Source organism: Cephus cinctus, unplaced genomic scaffold (assembly GCF_000341935.2).
Source record: "Cephus cinctus unplaced genomic scaffold, Ccin1 Ccin1_scaffold0029, whole genome shotgun sequence".
Lineage (NCBI taxonomy): Eukaryota > Metazoa > Arthropoda > Insecta > Hymenoptera > Cephidae > Cephus > Cephus cinctus.
Genome location: NW_014332776.1, coordinates 291,677 through 312,962, shown reverse-complemented (window position 1 = coordinate 312,962; position 21,286 = coordinate 291,677). Strand labels below are relative to the sequence as shown.

Genomic DNA, 21,286 nt, shown 5'->3' with positions numbered 1-21,286 from the left:
TTCCAAGGGTGTAGAATCCATATGACAAATACTAATTGTAAGGGTTCGATCGATTGCGTCCGTCTTATGGATGTTACCACGTTCAATTTCGTTTGATAACATCAGGATAGAACTTTGTAGTAAACAATGTGCGTCATACGGTTTCTACCCTAGAGGTTTATATAGTGCGTAGGAATAACAACCCCTTGAAATTCTCTTTGAACTGTCGTGAACCATAGTTACCATGACTACGTCAAAAGGGAAACATAGCAGTCGTTGAGTTTTGACCAATAGGAATCTGGTCTCCTTTTCGGTCTCCAGTAGGATTTTGCGCCTCGGGTACTCTTCGGCCAATCGCCTTGCGTGTCCTGGAATTTCGATCGAACTTAGTTCGCACTGTTGGACTACAGGCCGAATGAGTGCTGGCGATCAACGCACACTGTTCGAACAACCGTTGAGTGTGATAGACATTTTGCTGTCGGGGAGAAAAACAAAAAAATTTTTGTTGTTACTGATGTTTGATTACTATCATTTATTATATTAGTTATTTGGCGAGGGACTGTGTGTGGTGTTTTTGGAACGTATTGAACGTATTTTAATCATTCACAGGGGTAACATTTATATCTGCTAAAATGGAATCCTGTGGAATGAGCGCGATTAAATATATCTTATTTCTCTTCAATTTGATATTTGCGGTAAGTGCGAAATTATTTTTTTCGAAATTTATTTTATCGATTGGTAATGTAAGAAAATGTATTTTTCGACTTGGCAAATTTAGGTTTAGTCTATAAATTTAGGTCACGGTGCTTTATGGAATTAAAACTAAATAATTGAACCTACTGATTTTTAAGTTTGATCATTAATATTGAAAAAAAATTATTTTTCGTGAAAATATTAATTTCTTTGTCTGTTGTAACGTATTACGAGGTATCGATTTTTTTAGACGAATCCAATCGCTGATACGATAATAATTATTTATACACGTTTGCCAATCCAATTCAATTAATTAAATGCCATAACAACCATTTCGTCATGTAATCATATTACGGCGATTTAGGGGAAATATCTTATTATCGAAATTCCTCTAGATATCGGGAATTGGAATAATAGTGGCAGGAGCCATAGTCTTGGCGGACGTGGGTGAGTTCAGCCATTTCTTAGAGGGAAGAATAATAGCACCACCGATAGTACTGATAGTGGCAGGCGCTATCGTTTTTATCATAGCCTTTCTAGGCTGCTACGGAGCCGTAAAAGAAAATTACAATATGCTGATTGCAGTAAGTAGAGTATTTCTACATTTCCTACTTAAAAAACTTTTAGAATTTAATTATAATTTAGAAATTTTAATCGAGCCATAAACTTTCATAAAATTTTAAAAAATTGTCTATTCTTATCCCAAGCTGTGCAAGTTCAATTTGAATAATTCTTGCTAAGCCCCGTACGAGACTAGTATCACATTTGTACAATTTACATGGATTACAAATTAATCAATTATCTTCCACTGTTTAATAATAGTTCGCCGTAGCACTGTTGGTTATCTTCGTGATCGAGCTCGCCGTAGGAATCGCAGCCGCTGTCTTTAAAAATGACTTCAGCATGGTCATGAAGGATAGCTTGAAAGCTTCCATGATGAATTATACAGAAGCTGATAAAATGGCTTGGGAGAATGTTCAAAAAAAGGTATTATCAATTTGGTCAAATTAATATTTTAAAAAATCTGCATTAATTTCCATTGCGAATCCAAAGGCACCACTTGTTAACTACCAATTGTGAAACTTTGCCAATGGTATCTTTGTATAAAGTCACTCTTAAAATAATTCCTATAAGAATAACTGGAGGCACATAAAATTTTTTGTTTTTGAACAAAAACATTTTCATGCATTTTCAATCTCAGTCATAGACAAGGGTAGTTGTCTCATTTAGTAATATGGCTTGCGCCTATAGGAATGCAACCCGTCATACACGCGTGTCAGTGCACCAAAGAATTGCCTATTCTATACCTACTATTGGAATCAATGAAATTTGTTGCAAAAAATTATACAGCTGTTCAGTTGAAAATGTTTGATAGTTCATTTAACAACGTATGTCCATTACTTCGTTTACTAATTGTACAAAATTTTGTTATTGCGCAGCTGGAGTGTTGCGGCATTGATAATTCCAATGATTGGATCACAGCGAAAGGGATAACAAGTAATACACTGCCTGATTCCTGTTGCAAAGATTTGCCAGTAGGAGGTGCCTGTCACACGTATGACATTAAAATGCTGCACACGAAGGGCTGTTTCGCCGAATTAGAATTTCGTGTTCAAAACGGTGCAAAAGTTTTGATCGGTGTCGGGATTGGCATTGCTTTTGTAGAGGTTTGCAGCAAATGACGATTAATTGAAAATTCGATAAAATTCATATTATTAATATTTTGCACGACTTTCTTCTTTTAGATTGCTGGGATCATATTGGCGTGCTATCTGGCGCAAGCGATAAAGAGGGAAGGTGGCAAGTAAAATGTTATGTATCGATGATTTTATTTATGGTATCCATTTTCCGAGAAAAAAAATATTCGATACAGATTGTTTGGCTTTTGTTAATTGTCGTCTGTTTTTTTTTAATTCTTCGGAAGAAAATATTTGAATTATAAAATTTTCGGTACGTTGGACATTTCTTTAAACTCGTCCAAGGATTCCAAAAGGAATTGATTTTTTTATGCAATTTTTTATATTTTCTTCGAAAATAAGCTTGTTTCGTACAAGTGTCATTTCCCAGGAATTTTTCATTATCGAAATCGTCTTCACTCGGATTCACACAAAGTACTCTATATATCTATACATCCCTCAGATAATAGTGGGCAAAATCAATAAAAAGGAACGATAAGAAATAACATCGACAAATATTTCCTTTACTCGCTGAATGTCATACAATTCATACAACTCAATTTTTATAACGCACACTTATATGAGCTTCGATTTTCTGTCTTTGTTCCTTGTCACCCGGTACAAAGAATAAATAAAGATATTCGATATCTCAATTAATCAGAATAGAAACTCTTATAAACAATTTCATATTGACACTGTGTGCCTTATGTATGTTGCATTAATCAATAATTAATCAAACGCTTATCGTGTCACAAGTAGATGTTAATTAACGAGAAATCCCACGTGGAATCTTTTATTCGTATAAATATAAAGGAAACTGCATTGTCCCCTAATTAGTTTGCCAGGATAATTAATATAATTATCTTAATACGATGTACTATGTATAATAATCGTAATTATAAATCTAGAATCCTGTGCTTAATCTTATAATCGTAATTTAGCATTATTATTAACCCATCGAGAATTCGCATAACTTAAGAACAATTACACAACAATATATTCAGTATCAATTAACAAAGCTAACACGCCTATTTCTTTAATTGATCAGTTATCGATATTTATTTATCGACAAGATAAACATTCATGCCGCTAAACCATTTTTTATCATCTTGTTATTCACAAAATTTCCCTTCAGTGATAATCACATGGTATGTACTATAGTACAGTATAATGAAATATATATATATAAAATACCCAAGACGACCAAAAAAAGATAATACGAACGTGTACTTAGGTATATAAAATAAATTAAATAAAGAAAAATATGAAAAATTACAAATACGTCACGCATAATAAACTGATCATGTGCATGCAGAACGTACTGTTACTATAAAAAAAAAAATATTTCTTTCATTAAACAATCTTCCGATACAGTGCATAAACAATATTTAAGAGATCATAAGGCAAAGGAAGATTATATATGAAATATCGATACCTTAGTATAATATCCGTATTTAATATACGCTTTGATCATTTACTATCGCTATTACCAAAATCCAATAATTGGTCTCTCGTGTATCTAAGTATGTCACATTATACTTATGGGTGTATTACGTAACTTCCGTCGATAACGATGAGCGTTAATAAACTTCGCAATTACGACTCTTGACCGTCGTTCATTATAGGCCTATATTATGCGAATTATATTTACTATTGTTAATATAGCTAGCATGTAACCTATCCAGATCTTCACTTATTTATTTATACGTACAAGCCTAAGATTTCGTTACCTTTCTCATACGTATATTTTTCTTGGATGCTCCAAGGCTTTACTGTGCTGTAAGATATATCTATAACGCAATAGAAAATTATAATTAAATAAAGTTCCTTGCTGATCGTACATTGACTGTTACATCAATTGAATTGTAAATCAGTTTGTAATAAAATTTTTTTTTATTTTTATACACTAAATTTACCTTCTGTCAAAACGCAACTGGGCAGGTGCATTAAGGTAATTCTCATGGCGACTTCTATAATTTAGCATTATCGGCCTTTGGGTAGAATGACGTACATAAGTATTACGTGGAGATTGGTCATTTCTAGCGATCGAATTGTTCTTCGCATTTTCCTTTGGTTCCTCTTCCGGTTTATGTATCCGCGCGAGAGGATTCTGAACTCTTGGAATTTCCGTTCTGTTATTAGTCAAGTCCGTTGTCGCGTCCTTATCGGAATTTTGAAGTTTACGGATTAAGATGTACGATAACGCCATTATGGTTATCTGAAAAATTAAAAGCGACAATTGTATAATTTTTATTGTACTCCATGTCTATAAATTCGTGATAGACGTTCAAAATGATGTTTTTTTAAGCAATAAAAACTTTTATTACTTTTTTCGCCAAAATGTTATTGCTCGTTATAAAGTTTAGGTGAAGTATTGATGTAATTGTCAGTGACGTTATATATGTACGAATAGAACGTTCATGAATCATCACAGTTTTTAAAAATTGTTATCGGATAAACTATCTGCTTATAATAATACAGTTACTTTACCTTGATTATACCTAATACTATTAACACTGTAAACAGCAACCAAATAAAGTTGTTCATAAGACTTGTCAAAGTTGTATAACATCCAGGGAAATTCACATGCGTAGCTTCGCAAGTGCTATTGGAATTACAGCATGAACCAGGTATGCTTCCCAAAAGTGTAATCCAGTCATCGGAGCCATTGATGCCACAACACGATAACTGAAAAATTATTGTCAAAGTATGATTATTCGTATAGAAGAAAGTTTACCCAATTTTGTTTTCTTATAAAATTTTGACTTGATTTTAAATATTAACTCGAAGGGCTGAACTTTGAAAATACTTACGTCGGATTGAAGTAAATTTACAGACGCAGCGTTATAGGTATAATTGCTCATATGCTCTTCCAATGCTTTGTACGTTGCTGCTGCTGCAAAATTTATTGTAGTTGCTCCGACTCCTGCCAGTGTAATGACGAGGAGAAACTCTCCAAAGAGCAGAACGCTGAACTGTAAATGAAATAAATTTTATTAAAATTTCTATAAAAGTCATCGATTTAGTCTAGTGACATAAGGGATTGTTGTCAATGACGTGATAAAGAATTTTTAATAAATAATCTCACACGATCCAGTGCGAATAAATTGGCGTATGTGACAGAGTGATATCGATTAGATGAATGATTAATTCTCAATGATGGATTGCATTTAATGATTCCTGATTTTCATTCAAATAATCCGAAACGACCGAACGAACGAACGTTGCTCGTTCGTTCCGAATGCTCTCGGAACGAATTTTTTTTATTGAGTTCAGGTCGAGGTGCTCGAGTTTGCCGTGGATAGATAGTCTCGACGTACCGAGCTGCCCGGCAGGCCAGAGTACCGGAAGTACGGACAGGTCTCCACGGACCTGCAGAAGCGTGGTTGAGATACCGGCGCCCCTGGAGGGAGGCTGTAGAGCGGACGGAGACAGAGTTTTGTTACGGTTAAGGGCGGGGTGCCAGGCTGTCGTCTACAGCCCTGGGGAAGCCACCGTGGAGGATCTCCAAAAGTCACGTACCGATTCACTGAGGATCGCTCTCGATTTGGTTTAAAGGGACGACCCGAGGGAAAGGATAAAAGTTATCGGCTATAAGGATCTTGGCCAATCAGAATGATTAGTTCAAGAATTCGACTATCGTCAAAGCAGTCTCTCTTGGGACCCCGCTGGAGGCGCCACGAGCTGCCTGGCGCTCCCGTGCTATCCGTTGACAGTATTTCTAGCCATTTCCTATACGTTATACGAAGTTCTCGCGTTGTTCTCGCAATATCCAGAAAGTTCTCTAGATTTTCTGCGCCTGTTTCGGAGGTGCAGTGCTGTGCCCCCCTGAAGGTCTCCTGGATGCAGTTCTCGGCCTTCACGTATTGACTCAACCAGCTCCGGTGAGGACTCCTAATGTATTATTTGGTGGAGGAATTTCGATTTTATAACTCCGACTCGTTCTGCTACGTTCTCGATCAATTGATCTCTGTTTCCGGCACTGTTTACCTGACGCTTCCTCCGACCTTCTCTACCTCAACCTAGCAGCCTGAGCGGCCGTGCATTTACGTGACAGTTCGCTCCCGTTTGTGCATCCAGTTGCGTTTGCTGATTTTACTCAACCCCGAAGGTCAGTACCTACAGTTGCCTTTCTCGATTTTACGCATGCCCAAAAATCGACAGGACCCGTTGAGCTATCGTCTCTTCTGATAAGATCCGTCAGAGCTCCCGTCCCGTCGAAAAATAATTGGCAGGTGACCCCTGGCTTGCGGATGCACGGACTAAGGGTGGACGGCCCAAGGTAGGTCAGTTCTCGAATTTTCCTTATCAGTGTCGAGTCAATAAAATACGTTACAGGACATATTATGTTCGGAAAATTAATACGTTCATGATATATCTGCATATATTAATTTATTATACATATTTATCACATACCGTGATGATACCATTAAGGTAGTTTTGTGATACCGAAATCACACCCAGCCACCCAATGAGAACAAGAGAAACGAATCCAAAGCATAGAACAATGACCGGCTTGTCCAAGTAATAATCCAAATATTCTTCGTGGACGAAAAATAGTATTTTTACCCTAATTGTCGTGAGAAATGCCAAAACTGCGATAAGCTGAAAAAAAATAACCAAGTCAAACAATAATCACTTCTTATCACAAGCATAACGAAGTGTACAGTGTCTTTTTTGATTTTCATATATATTAACAATAAATGTTGTACAAAATTTATTTTAACCGCCGTTCATTTGATTTTCGAAGAAATAATATAATTTACGATAATTCTGCTCACAATCAAAAGGGCGTCCAAGACAATGTGGATGATCTTCAGATATATCTTTACTTTGTTACTGGTCTTCTTCGTAGACGTCATCTTATGTCCCACTTCACTAGTCAATCACGTCTGATCGGATGAACGGCTACAGACAGCACGAGTCACTCGTTGTGTTCAAAGCTCTCAAGACTGATTACGACGTTGATCACAAAGAAATTCCATTCGCCAATGAAGGCTTTAAGAGCCAGTGATAAGTAACGGTATATTCAGGATTCCCCGAATGTCTAATCACCATCGCCAATATCACGACGTTCGCGATTGTTGTTATCGCGAAAGTTATTCATCATTGTTGTTCTCATCACAACACATTCAATCAGCTTTAACAGATTCGTTTACATGTATGGCACTTCCTTATCTGCACGTAGGGGTCTTATCATTAACGGATATAGATAAAAGGAAGTCCGATTTTGAATTTATTATTATTTATGATTAGTCATTCGTGAATAATTCGGTTGGTGAAAGTCTCAATAAATTAGATAAAAATATTTTGTATAACGGTTGCGATGAAGTAACATCTTGAAAATTCGATCGTTGTAGTTCGGATGTGATTAATGATTGTTGGTATCTTGAAAATTTTATTCTGGCATTATTTACCTTTTGAGTGACAAATTTTACTTTTTTGCTTATCCAGGTAAGAGATAATCATGAAACTCAGTAATTTACTTGATGAGAATACAGACATCGATTTTAAGGGATATGATAATTATTGTGATCATTATTTCATTGATTTTAAGTATATATCAAATTGACTTCATGTTCCACTATACTATTGCTATTGGGTTCTAAGATTTTCTTAATCATAAGATTTACAAAAATCAGAATAAAAAATGCGTACCTGCGATACTATATTAATCCATACTATAAATAAGATTGGCCTCGCAATTGCTTTATCGTGGAATCAAAGCACAACGATCTTATCGATTTATAGAAAGCGAACAAGGGCAATTAATACTTCGGTATAAGAATAATCAATTTTAATGATTGTCATCATATAAATAAATCATTGTAAAAATGTCATAAACAAATTTCTAGTAAGTATATACTTTTATTAATTCAGTAGAAATATATAAACTGAATAAATCCGCTTAACATATACTTATGTAAATACTATACTTGAATATATATATATATATACATATATATATATATATAGTTTGCAAAACTAAAGTCCACATTTATCTTACAGATGGTTAATGGTCATGATTCGTGATTGACGCGATTTATGTGAAATGTTGTAATCAAGAAAAGTTGCAAACTTTTTGCAATAGTAATCATCTTAATTAAGTGGACATTTTCTTGCGTAAGGTACGTCGAGACGTTGGAAAACAGAAGGCTGTATTTATCTTCTAATGGAATAATAAATGATCATCGGTTGATCATGATCGATGAGATGCACATAAAGTTGTTCGATGAAGATACGAGATTTGAGTTAATGCGAAAGGCACTTTTTGAGATTTACAATAAAAATAATTGATTGCTCACGTTTAATAAATAAAGTGAGTAGTCAACATGATAAGGAATATGTAATGGTTAGTTCACACTATATACTAAATTATATGCATTATTTATTATTATTACATATTTTTAAACATATTTCTGCCACAAGAATAATTTTCATAATTATTCCCAATTTTTACCAATTTAATATTTTGCTACAGTCCCAAGCGGTCCCAGCATGCGCAGCCATCTATTAATCATTGATTGTACTTACCGTACGCTTCCTTACCTAGCAGAAACTGATTGTTATATATTTTATGTATGAGAGAAGAAACTGTATCTTTTGAATATGTAACGGAACGTTAATATATAAATTATGAGTAATGAACGAATATATTTTTATGCAAATTTTTCATAATTAAAAAATCAAAATTTACATATTATATAATAATACATGAAATGCTGACAATGCATAAGAGGGTTCCGTGGTGTAGCGGTTATCACGTCTGCTTTACACGCAGAAGGTCGCCAGTTCGATCCCGGCCGGAACCACATTAATTTTGTATTTGTATTTACAATTAATTAACCAAGTACTAAAACATTATTAATAAGAACAACAATATTGAAAAACAAAACGAAGCAAATATTTGTTGAAACAAAACATTAAACAATACAATAATCTATCTGCATATCTTATCGCAACAATAAAGAGTCCCAATCGAACATAAACAATAAGATTAAAAAGTATTTACAACCAAGCCCCGGCATCTGCATAAGTCTAATCCAAATCCAACAATAAGATAAGCACTTCGAATACCGCTAAAGTTCCAATAGGAACCGATCGCATGCAATTAGGTTTTCGGTCGCTTTTGATGTGCGAGATATACCTGCAGTGTGTTAATGAAAATAAAAACTAAAATTCCCAGGAATGTGCCAATGTATTTCTCCAGGGAGTTTTGTTGGCCTCTGAAGAAACGCGACAGGAAACGGATATTGATATTCATGGTGCGCAGTCACATTCGTCTTAGCAAGTCTACCAGCCTGGCTCATGCTCCTCGTGTGCACTGGACTTCATATTCCTACCATTCTTCCATTCACTGTTTCTCGACCATCTGGTCTTCCACCTGCGTCTCAGTCCCGACAACTGTTCCGTTTCTTTAGCAACTGCATACAACGAGAGCAGAGTCCGGTTTTAACGGGCTTAGTGCGCTGTCAGTGATGTCTCTTCCTTGGCAGGATCTTGCCCTCGGATCCTGAATCGCGAGTCACAAAGGATACTGGCTTTTTATCCACTTACAGATAACGAGTGTCTCTTATATATCGCATTCATTTTACTTATCTTTTTTCCTTCTCTTTTCTTATATCGTTATCCTTATATCTCCAAATCATTCATTGCCCATACAAAACTTTGGACATTGACAAAAACCAATATATGACAATTACATATTGACAAATCTTTGACCATTACTTATTGGATACTGATTGATCAGTAATAAAATTATTGATTGATCTTTTACCGGTAGCGAAGATTGTTAATTATGTCACTATGATTTTGGAATTGATTATTCCTATGCATTATGAGTGAGTTTTTTTTAAAATTTTGAACATCAATCAAACGCTATTTTCGATGTTTGCGTTTAAAGATGATTTTTAAGAAGTTATTATTTTTTATTAAAAAAAAAATATATTGTTATCACAACAAGCTTATCTCTTAGTGAATCGCGCGGATAGTAGCTGGATGAACAATGAAGGACTTGGCATTGAAGTTGATCGTAAAAAATATATTTTTTTGCCTCCTCTTGAGCTTAAGCAAATCCTTGACGGGATTGTATACAAATTGCAAGGATTTGTCGAAGAATTGAAGACTGAGGGGGATGATGCAGATTGGAAAAATAAAAAGGAAGAAGGAAAAGGCCCATGGAAGTGGATGTTGAACTCACGAAATACCTGAGGGGCAAAAGAATGTAGACATGTACAAAAGAGGGATGCTGGCGAGATGACGTAAAAGCTCTAATTGTAAGATGAAGATTCTCGAGTCTGCATCTAACTCGCCTCGATGAAACCTGGCAGTAGGTAAAAGATAGGTCAAGTATGATGAGAATACTTTGAGACACCTTCTTGCTGAAGAACACTCAAAAACCTCCGTTTCATCCAGGAAGCAACTAAGCTTGCCAGTTTCTGTGCTTTCCAGCTTTTCATGAAATATTACTTTGCAGTTCCATGCGATATTCTAGAAATTTCACGACAACCCCAAGACACTGGTACCTGGATCAATAGTAAATGACTAGGACCAAGATGACGACGTTTGAATTTCACTCTGAGTGTAAAGATACAAAAAAATTGCAATTCCAAAAAATTTCAATGAAATACTTTATTTTTGCAAAAAACATCCTATATCGATTTTTAAAAAATCTACTTTTTCCATTCATCCAAAATATTTTTGGGAAACTGTACAGTATAGTTACCTAAAATATTTGTACTTCCAAAAAATGAGATTACGCCTGGTTCCTTGAATCGATCGGACCGACAAAACTCTTATGCTTCTGATGACTGCAGGTGGTACGGTGGTAGTCATTCGGTAAGTTATAGCCGGGTCGTAGGAGCGGAATGATTGGCCAGAAATTCTTATGAATAAAAGGCACCTCGATCGATCTACCTCCCGCGTGGAGCGATCAGTTTCATCGATGGACGTATGTACACTCACCCTATTGCGACCCCATCGGAAATCGACGATCCCTTCGATAGAACTGATCGTCCGATCGAGCAGACAAGCAACGTCGATTCACAATCAGTCCTTGTGGAACACGAAGAGCCAACCCTCTGAGTGTTCTATCTACTTCAAAGAGAGAGAGAGAGAGAGAGAGAGAGAGATAGTGAGAGACCTTTTCACTCTTTCACTCTTAGACCCTCTCACCTGTCCCTTTCGCTGAGTGTTCTATCTACTTCAAAGCATCGGAAATCGACGATCCCTTCGATAGAACTGATCGTCCGATCGAGCAGACAAGCAACGTCGATTCACAATCAGTCCTTGTGGAACACGAAGAGCCAACCCTCTGAGTGTTCTATCTACTTCAAAGAGAGAGAGAGAGAGAGAGAGAGAGAGATAGTGAGAGACCTTTTCACTCTTTCACTCTTAGACCCTCTCACCTGTCCCTTTCGATCGGTTCAACATCAGACCGTGGCCCTTTCCTTTTATTCCTAGAATCACGGCACGTACCGTTCTTTACCGTTACGCTTCACTGGCTAAATCGACGGCTGACTGACGTACGAGACTTTTTTACTACTATATGCATTCTTATACCAGTAAGCATATCCCCTATTAATTTCTTGAAATTACAGGGTCTGAGTCAGAGATGAAAAGTATATTCATTTTGAAAAGTATTAAAATTTAAATAAGCGCGGGAAACTTTTGTCGTCGCTCCTCGTGAAGGATAGCGGGCGAATTAAAAATTGTTCTAATGTAAACGACATACCGTACGTCGGTAAATTAGAGCGTAAGGCAGACTAGAGGTACGAAAAAGAAGGTAAGCAGTGCAGTAGTATACATTGGTGGTGGGAGGGAAAAAGAAGTCAACGCAGCTGTGTAGGAAGTTTATTTACGTTCTTACGTATCGCGTGAAATATTTCTAACGGTAGTTCGGCTGCTCGTCGCGAAGTCGAACTCGAAGTGAAGACGAGTGGCAAAAGCGGTGCAGCGACGCAACGAAATATCCAGAGCCTGCATGCGGCTTTGGTACTCGGAGAAGGAAAAATCGATCGGCCTGCATAGTATGCGATTGCAGCCGAGCTTTACCGAAGTGGTTTAGTCGAGCCGAACCTGAACTCTGAAATAAACTTTAAGTACGTTAGAAAAAGCTCCAAACTTAAATTTAAGAACAATAGTGTTATACATTAATGCAATTTCACGACTGCTGGCTCAAGCCAGGTTCTAGTTGATTTTGGTGTTATGTTTGTTAATTCATTTACTCGCGATAGATTTTCTTTAACCTGTCCACAGCTTTGGCTGATCGATCGATGAGAAATACGACGTTCCTTTTACGTGTTTGACATAACCTTTAAGTTTGGACTTTTCTTCTGGTTACGTAGTACGAAATAATTTGACTCACTGGTTCTAAGTAGAACGCGGAACTGCATGGTAAATATGGAATGCGCGCGACAAACGGATTGCGCGATGCTCGAGGTTGATACTGATGCATTCGGGTCGTCGAACGGGAAATGATTGAGAAACGTGGAAAATGGCTGGACGGTTATCATGATAATGATTAGTCAAAAATTTAATTTTATTGTATCCTTCGGGATTGTTTCTACTAATTACTGAATACCTTCTCTCTTCTTTCACGCATTCTCCTGCATCAGCTGTGGAACAGTGCGGATTCTACGGGTGGCTCACGGCTTAAGGCAAAAGTACAGTAAAGTATATAACTGTTTTTGGCCCCGTGCTGATACATAATTAAAATTTATTGAAACTTATCATACTAATTGAATCACTTAAAAGTATAAAATATACAAACGTCAGAAGAATCGATAAGACCAAAATTTACGAATTGTTATAATGAAATAGATCTCAGGTATATTATTTTTTTGTTCTAATCATATTATAAAAGTGCTCCAAAAATTAGAATGCTACGGATATTCCAATTCAATTCTTTTCCGTTCCGGTATATTTCACAGATGAGAACTTTTCAAATTTATATCCTAACGATAATACCCGGGCTCTTTTTTGTGATGGTACGCTACTGGTTACGGTGGGGGCAACCAAACCAGCTCGGCTCGAGTCGGAAAGGAGAACCGCGTGTTTCCCGTCTCTGTCTTCAGTTGAGTTCGAGCTCGGCGAGCGGCCGCTCTGCTCCGCTCTATGCTAGAGATATCTGTCGCGACGCGCTACTTGGCTGCCCGGTTGTCGGTTAGTTCGCCAGTTTTGTATCTGCGTTTCTTCGTGTTTCTAATACGTCAAAATATTGCAAGAGAACTACGCATAGGTACAATCATAGTCGCGAATATCGTATTATTAATTGTTATGGTAAAACCAAGGAACACAGAGTAAAATTTTCCTTCCTGTAGGATAGTATTTTAGCACAAGGGGTGATAATGATAACCAACGACCAGTAAGGATGTGCATAAGAATGGTAGGGGCTAAGAAGTTTCTAGTTACAGAGTTATAAATCAAAATCGTCTTTTCCTTTTGCTAATCAAATGTAAAATGATCGATTTTCAGTCGCAGTGAAGTAAAGGATCTTTTGAACGTTCGACACGATTGAATTGTGAAATTATTAATGAGGTTATCAGGTTACAAATATTTTGTTAGGGAATGACGATCCAGTGTTATGATCAAGGGATTCTATTCATGTATTATTTAAAAAAATTTTATTAGCTGTGTCAAAATAATCTAATGTAATATCAGGACATAAAATTAATTTGATCAATTATAACCAAAAAATTGACAATATTTATTACTACGCAAAACATCGTCTAGTCCTTTAGGGCTGTTTCCACAAAATTTATTCTACGATTATTTAAATCAAGCAGCAACTGAATTACAGTCACGCGATTCGTGTGTTGAAAACGTCTTCGGAGTCACATAAATCTAGAACTATAAGAAAGGGAGAGCGACTATGAATGTGCTATGCGCAGGTTTGATATCGGTGAAAAACTGGATTCTCGTGAAGATGGTGTAAATCGTGCGGAATTATCGGCAATCCAAGAATCTCTTGGAAACAATCGGTGAATCGGTGCTCGTGTGATACTCGTGAACGCGGTGGTTATTGGTGCTTGGTGGTTGTACAGTTGGGAGTCGGTCGTCCGGTGGCACCTGGGTCTCGTCTACATCGGGTTCCTCCTCATGCTGGGCGTGTTGAAGCGGCGCTGGAAGCCATCGAAACGGTGAGTTTTTCAAAATTACTTTACGTCGCATCCTGCACCTTATCCTGTTTAACTCCATTTCATTTACATATATTCAATGATTCCAATGGATCTTCAATTATTTGCTTACCTACTTGCTACGTGGCATTCTTGAATTTAAAGAAATTGTACAAGACAGATCGGAGCTAGAATTAACAATTTGTATTTATATGCATATAATTACACATACGTAATAAGCATACGTACTGTACCTACGATAACGGGATAATTACCGATTGCAAGTAAGAGTACAAAAGTATCGTAGAGAAAGTACCAATGCCCTTTGACTCTGGCTCATCTATATGTATACAACCTTTAACTCTGCATGTCTTAAAGGCCGAAAGTTCCTCATGCAATTTCGTAACGTAACCCCTATAACAGTTCAGACATAGCTCAGAACGACAAAAGACATATCTCACGTGGCAGAGAACCCCAAAGCATACAGTACAATATAAATGACGTAACAATTCTCCAGGGTGTACATACAGTCAATAACAGAATTTGATGATTCCCATTGCGCGAATTTCAATTCCAAGCACAAACTGATTTGCGTATGTTAATGAACTTTGACAGCGGTTTCGAAATTCGTGCGCAAGTTTTCCAATTAATGCTTTACAGTTATAGGCCTATCGACTTAAGAGACACTAGTAAAATAAGAAGGCAGGGGACTCGTACCTGGTTGCCGGTAAGTTCGTTCTGCAAGGTCGGTGGCCTCGTGGAGTAAGGAAGGCGCAAGTTCACCGGGAAGTCGCTGAAAGAGGAACTTGAAGTAGGGAACAATCGTGACGGAAGAAGCGTAAGCGCGTTACATGCTCTCGCCATTGTAACGAGGTTCAAGTCGGTAAGGCAAGACCGAGGGGTGAGTTACCTGCCCGCATCTGGGTACGAACATAATTGCCGAGAATTCCATTGTTCTCGGAGGGGTTGCCGAGCGAGAACTAGTTACAGCCACATTGGACTCTTTTTTTTTTTGTTCAACCGGGTCTTCCACCCTTGCAGAGTAAGTAGTTCTACCCGAAGGAGTTGCCAGGAGCAGCCAATTAATTCTAACTAAAATAACGTAACGCGGAGAGGGCATGAGAACGAATGAGGTTTTAAGGTCTACCGGGTGTACCTACCGTAGATGAATAAATGATCAATGTTAGTATATGGTGTTTAATTAAACTCGGTTAACGGATATTGAAAATCGTGGAACTTGTGTCGAGCCAAGTTTAGACGTTTGTATATACGTGTATATGTGTTTATATATATATATATATATATATGCGACGAGCATTGAAGGCGATTGAAGATGGCCTGTGGTTTCTTAATTTAATTGAGGTTAGGTTGCTGTTTTAGGATATTTATTACGATTGTATATATTCTATTGGTTTTTATTGCCATTCGGGCGCGACTGAGGTTGAGCTATTTGATATGCGCTGACCTACTGAGAAAATAACATTCGTCGCTAAGAGTGTATTCTGGCGATGTTCCTCGTTTGAAAAAGCCCGGGACGTAACGGCGCACCTGGCTACGATGACTAATTTAAGGTTTAGGACGCGCAGCTTAGCACACTTTCCCAATTGACTTACGTGAACCTTCTGTGTATTTGGATCTGTTGGAATGGCTTGCTTTAAGAAAAATGGTGTAAAAATATACGAATAAATTTACTTCTCTCTCACTGCGGGTACCGTAATCACGTGTTGCACTCAACCCTGATTACTATTACGAGTGCATAAGTAGGAAGGAGCTCCTTCGAAAAAGTTTCTCACAAGCGAGTCAACGCCGTAGATGGTGGAGATCAGCGCGTAAATTGGCCGTAAATATTTTCTCACTGGCAGTCCGGCACGTTTTAGATGAATTTAATTGCCTTTTGTCTCGCGCGTTAATAGACTCACTGCGCGCAGCCAGCACGCGCACCTACGTACGTTACGTTACGCGCATCCAGTAAAATTGGCGGGAGTAAATTGAATTTGAAAAATTGTATTTATCACGGGAATGCCTTTACGTTTGTCAATGACGATCGATGATACCAATGATAAATGATCAGCAGATACACAGAAGGTCAACCAAGTGATGAACTCCTACAATGGGGCGCTGTATTCCAACACGGCAGCAACGATTAATAACAGTGCGGTACATAAACGATCGAGGGACGATATCGATCGATCGATCGACCGCAACAGGCAAGGACACCTAAGAGCCAGGGTACCGCAAGCATCTTTTTTTTTCCTATGGCGCCTAACGTAAGATCGTTACACCTTCCTGTCTACTGTTTTTTATGGACTTTTTCAGTGACCAACGTTCGGTCTCTGCACTTTGGGCATTTAGATTGTTTATATGACTCGTTCGATTAACTTTTTTTGTCATTGTGAAAGAAGGCGACAGATTTTCAAGGTCTTCGTAGACCTTGACTTTTATTCTGGGACGAGAATCAAGAGAGCATCCATATATTTGAAGATCGACACTTAATACCGTTAACTTAGTTTGTCTTTAGACAAATTGTGGAAAATAATTTTTTTTTTCCAAATTTTTGCAACTTTTTATTATTTGTCATTTATGCGAACGTTATGGAGATTATAAATTGGATTTCCCTGTGCGATCTTAAATATTAATAATATTTTTTATATTAATCTTTTAAGGGATTAGAAGTTCCCAGAATTTTTATAATAATGTAGGAAGTCGCAAGGAAAAAGTTGAAAATTGGAAAGACGAACAGAGGTCTCCTGTAGAATTTGCAAGGGCGTGCAAAACCCTCGTGAGAAAGTTAGCTCGTATATTCTCTGGAGCGTTTGATTGTACGATTACGTCGGTGAATCAGGTCGAACGAGGGATCCGAAGTAAACGCATTGTTCCCGGGGGCCATTAAAAACAACTGTCCACATACCTTTTCATTTTATTTCTATTCGTCGATTCCATCCTCCGCACAATTTCGGAATTTCGCATTTTCATCATAAACCGTCTTTTTTTAGCACTCGGCATAATTTTGACAGCCAGGCCACCCATAACTCAACCAGTATAACCAGTTCGGTCCGAAAGGTTTAATTCGCGAATGAAAATTCGCTAACTGTTATCAGTCCTTGAGAATCGCAACAGCAACTCAAGTTCTGCGACACTCGTCAATGTTGCCCACCCGTTATATTTTGGTCGGTTAACTTAGACTTTTTTATGAATGGCCAAAGACCGTACCTCTGATTGCAAAATTCTGCACATGAATGAAAGGACAGTGCGAATGAGTCTGGAAATGTTATACCTGGTGTGCAACGTTGCAATCGACTGGTCAGTCGAACCTTTTAAATCGCAAGAGTCGGCATTACGATTGGCAACGTCGTTCGACGAACTTTCGCCGTCGCCCTTTACGCTCCGCGATTTCTTCGTAATCCTGCGACTATCGTCTCTCCTCGTCTCTCCTCTTCTTTCTCAATTTCTTCCTCGCTCACGCTCCCACAAGAAATATCTCTAATCGTCAATTATCTCTTACGAGCATTCAGAACTACCCAGACTCCGACTCCTACATTCGCGTCTCTCCCGGTCTTTCTTTATTGCACCGCGCGGATAAACCTGCGCCTTCTGCATTGGCTAAATTTAAATGTCAATAGTATCTAAGAAATTAAGCGGCTCGAGTCCGGTTAATAAATCTCGATGGTAATACGCAGATACGTATATACCATCCGCGTGGTAACTTGAATCTGGGATTATAAAGAATTTTTCAAAAATCGTTTTCACTCGCATATCCCGTATTACGTATCTTCTGTTATTTATATGAAACATTTATTGTTCGTTCAATCATCAAAAGTACCTCGTTACTTTTCCCAGTAGCACAGGAAATGTCCGAGGGCGAATTAAAGAAGCCTTTCAGGACTGTTCGTGAGAAATGCCGGCATGTCCGATTCGATCGAATTCCATGGAGCAAACATAACTCGACCAACCATATATATATGTATATACTGCTGATGGTCTTTCGCCACTGTTAAAACGTCTATACCATCTTGACTCTACAGACCTTCTCAGGATCTGTTGAGCCGTATCGACACCACCAAAGCGATTCGCTATTCTCTCCTCCATAAAGCCTTTCATCATCTTCAACTCCTTTCTCACTTTTCCCGGTGCCATCCACGGTTTCGCCCGGCGTTGCTCGAGCACCGAGAAAAATGACAACGTTGACTGTACCTATATCCATCTATATATGTATACCAGTACCTACGCCTATACTCCCTTTACCATTCAGTCCCTTTACTTTCAAGTCTAGAACGACAGCCTTGTAGCCTGACCCCATCCCGGCCATCCACCGCCTCCTTGCGGCAAACTGAATTATTACTGCAATGCAGGTGCAGGTGCAACGTTGCCCTGTCCTCTGGCGAACGTTTTTACAAGCCACCTTCAAGGAGCTTATACAAGTAATCTTCTATGGGCTTTTCTTTAGTCGGCTAAATTTATATTCGTATCCAGTTGGAATGTTTTCGTCGAAGTTCGGACAAATTTGCGATTATTTTGGGTTAGGTTAATGCGTGTTTTATTTTTGGACATTTTTTTTTGTCGTTGGGTACGATCTTTTTTTTTTTGTTTCCTTTACCGTACGGCGTTACTCACCCGTCATGAATTTCTTTTCATTCAATGTGTCGGACGCCAGATAGTGTTTCCTATGTAACAAAGCGCGCCTTTTTCAAACGATTCGATATGCTGCCACGCCGGTGATCGCCGGGAGGCTGTTTGTTCGACAGCTAGACTTTGATAATAATACAATATAGTCTTTATTATCTGAATATAAGGACGGGCCGTGAAATAAGGTCTAGGAATCTGGGACACATGTCCCATAACGCGTACGATCGTATAAATTTGATTTCTACAGGCGTAAGATGAAATATTGTTGCTGATATCAAATGAACGTTAATGAAAAATTTTTGTCACGCGATAACAGTGGTTATATGTTTTTGAGTGATCGCGAGGATTACAGTCGCTACTTGTACGAAAACAAATGAAACAAAATTTTCTCGGTTTTGAACTCCGGAACATTTTTTGATACCAGTGTCAAAATCTCATTCTGTTCATCTATGCGGTGCAGTTGCGACTGCAGCGCTGCTTACTTTCCGCTGCAATAACTAACTCCGGCCAACTCGCCACTCGGCCTGTGAGTAATATTGAGCTTGCCTGAGGTTGCATAGCTATGACGACTAGTGTGGTCCACTGTGGTACAGACTCCGACTACTCGGAGATGAGATGAGGATTTTCTGTCTGTATATTTTTTTTAACACGTCACTACCACTTGTTCAGCTCTTTGCATTCGTTTCGTGGAGATTTTTTTTTTCTGCGGAATCTGGAATTTATGCAGATTCGAAGTGACGGACGAGATTGGAATTTTTTTCGAGACGCGATACTGCGTCCGTAAGAGATTCTCGTATTCTTTTATAGGACAGTTTTTCTTGTGAATCTTTCGATAAGACTTTTTCAGGGTTAAACGCCAGTAATTTGATAGATATATTTTGAAGCTAAAAAATTATTTGAAATTATTAATTATTCATATCGCTTGTTGTACAATATTTTTGGATTTCTTTGAATTTTCAAATCATTATTACTATTGCAGTCAAGTCAAAAATTTCGATATTACATTCTGTTCCGTTAAGTCATTTTATGTAAGATTATTCGGCATCGATTGATCCAGATACACTGCTGTGGATTCTGCGATAAAATTTTATTACCTTAATTCTCGAATTTTCATATAAAATTTCTTTCATACAGGTCCCACGTCTCTTACTGTAACGTGATAATATTTCATGCTTCATTTGCCAATGGTAACGTGTAATCGATATTGTTTTCACGTACAAAGAGGAGTAAGAGAATATGGACGTAAAATTAAATTGCAACTAACCAGACCCCTCTCCTCTTTATTCCTGGCCACGTGACAGCCCCAGCAATCGCTGAAATGGAAACGAATTAAGCCCCAAGGTACGTTCCCATCGAACTGCACGTAAAAACTGTCTGTTACCCTGAACCCCGTTGCATTCGAGACAGATTCTGATATTTACGATAGTAAAGACAAAAAAGCACGTGAACCAAAATCTCTACCAGAATTACGTTAAAAGCAGTGCAATACCCTATTGAAAATATTCTAGTTTTCAACAAGCATCATGCAGTACCTTCGGAATAAAAAATAATGTTGAAAAATACTTATTCAAAAATCATACAATAAAATTTGTCATTCCTGATATTCGCTGCTCGATAAATCGTCAAGGATCAAACTACCGACTAGTTAACTAATTGAAGGTCGTAAAACTATCGGAGGGTAGAAAATCATTGTAACGTGGCAGTTGGGTCTATAAATATCGAAATAGTGAAGAGGATACATACAGGGTGGTACAGCCGAGTGTTCCAAAGAGGCGTCTGCCTTCCAGGGTGAAGCCTACCAGACTTCACCCTCGAGATACCGGTCGCTCTAAGATATCTATAATAAGCCCTTAACGACCTGGCGTCTATATTTGGTACAACCCACGCATCCCTTACGGATATCAAATAGCCCCTGAAAAGGGTCCATCAGAGGAGCACACCATATGAATAATTCCAAGTATTTATTTGTTTCACTGCCCTTTTCTCCTCGTCATATCTTTCCAAGGAAATACAACCCTAGCGTTTCGGTCTCCGTTTCTCCCCAATTAGAGGGTGATAAGCGTCGACCCCTTAGGTCAGTATGAAAGTTTCGATGCAACCCCTAGTAACTTATTTTTCTTCATACGTCGATACGTCCCATTCCAGATATGTACTAGGGAAGGTTTGTGTCCGTCCTGGCTACTACACCCCCCCCCCCCA

General features: G+C 38.1%; 3 protein-coding genes and 1 non-coding gene across 23 annotated transcripts in view; 3 read left to right on the top strand and 1 right to left on the bottom strand.

The window, feature by feature from the left end:
- Positions 1-289: 289 nt before the first annotated feature.
- Positions 290-3,541, top strand: LOC107268043 (CD63 antigen). Its single transcript, XM_015740403.2, has 5 exons — positions 290-674; positions 1,068-1,256; positions 1,495-1,659; positions 2,112-2,339; positions 2,418-3,541. The coding sequence occupies exons 1-5, from the start codon at positions 612-614 to the stop codon at positions 2,478-2,480; spliced, it is 708 nt and encodes a 235-aa protein (XP_015595889.1). The 5' UTR covers positions 290-611; the 3' UTR covers positions 2,481-3,541.
- On the bottom strand, positions 2,852-7,395 carry LOC107268034 (tetraspanin-9). 5 transcript variants are annotated; one of them, XM_025085346.1, is made up of 6 exons: positions 7,130-7,395; positions 6,918-6,953; positions 5,162-5,323; positions 4,839-5,036; positions 4,265-4,566; positions 2,852-4,138 (listed from the first exon to the last, which is right to left on the bottom strand). In XM_025085346.1, the coding sequence occupies exons 1-6, from the start codon at positions 7,208-7,210 to the stop codon at positions 4,084-4,086; spliced, it is 834 nt and encodes a 277-aa protein (XP_024941114.1). In that variant the 5' UTR covers positions 7,211-7,395; the 3' UTR covers positions 2,852-4,083. The 5 variants fall into 5 exon arrangements, with proteins under 5 accessions (XP_024941114.1, XP_024941110.1, XP_024941117.1 ...); XM_025085342.1 differs by having other exon boundaries at positions 6,765-6,953; positions 7,181-7,395; XM_025085349.1 differs by having other exon boundaries at positions 7,181-7,395.
- A 1,692-nt stretch (positions 7,396-9,087) lies between these two features.
- Trnav-uac lies at positions 9,088-9,160 on the top strand. Its single transcript has one exon. It is a non-coding gene; the product is annotated as a tRNA-Val (tRNA).
- A 4,249-nt stretch (positions 9,161-13,409) lies between these two features.
- Positions 13,410-21,286, top strand: part of LOC107267543 — a 148,842-nt gene continuing 140,965 nt past the window's right edge. For 3 of the 16 annotated variants that reach the window (XM_025085172.1, XM_015739489.2, XM_025085175.1), the window contains exon 1: positions 13,410-14,488. In XM_025085172.1, the coding sequence (XP_024940940.1) occupies positions 14,448-14,488 (41 nt within the window). In that variant the 5' untranslated portion in view covers positions 13,410-14,447. The remainder of the gene's footprint in view (positions 14,489-21,286) is intronic. The other 13 variants (XM_025085170.1, XM_025085158.1, XM_025085138.1 and 10 more) reach the window with 13 other exon arrangements.

What these genes read in the sequence shown, in the direction of transcription:
- LOC107268043 (XM_015740403.2), top strand. Translation starts at nt 612, where the DNA reads ATGGAATCCTGTGGAATGAGCGCGATTAAATATATCTTATTTCTCTTC. An exon ending in TCTTCAATTTGATATTTGCG is followed by an intron (nt 675 to 1,067) that starts GTAAGTGCGAAA and finishes AAATTCCTCTAG; the next exon opens with ATATCGGGAATTGGAATAAT. An exon ending in TTGGCATTGCTTTTGTAGAG is followed by an intron (nt 2,340 to 2,417) that starts GTTTGCAGCAAA and finishes TTCTTCTTTTAG; the next exon opens with ATTGCTGGGATCATATTGGC.
- LOC107268034 (XM_015740379.2), bottom strand. Translation starts at nt 7,210, where the DNA reads ATGACGTCTACGAAGAAGACCAGTAACAAAGTAAAGATATATCTGAAG. An exon ending in TCTTGGACGCCCTTTTGATT is followed by an intron (nt 6,954 to 7,129) that starts GTGAGCAGAATT and finishes ATTTTTTTTCAG; the next exon opens with CTTATCGCAGTTTTGGCATT. An exon ending in TAGTATTAGGTATAATCAAG is followed by an intron (nt 4,567 to 4,838) that starts GTAAAGTAACTG and finishes TTAATTTTTCAG; the next exon opens with ATAACCATAATGGCGTTATC.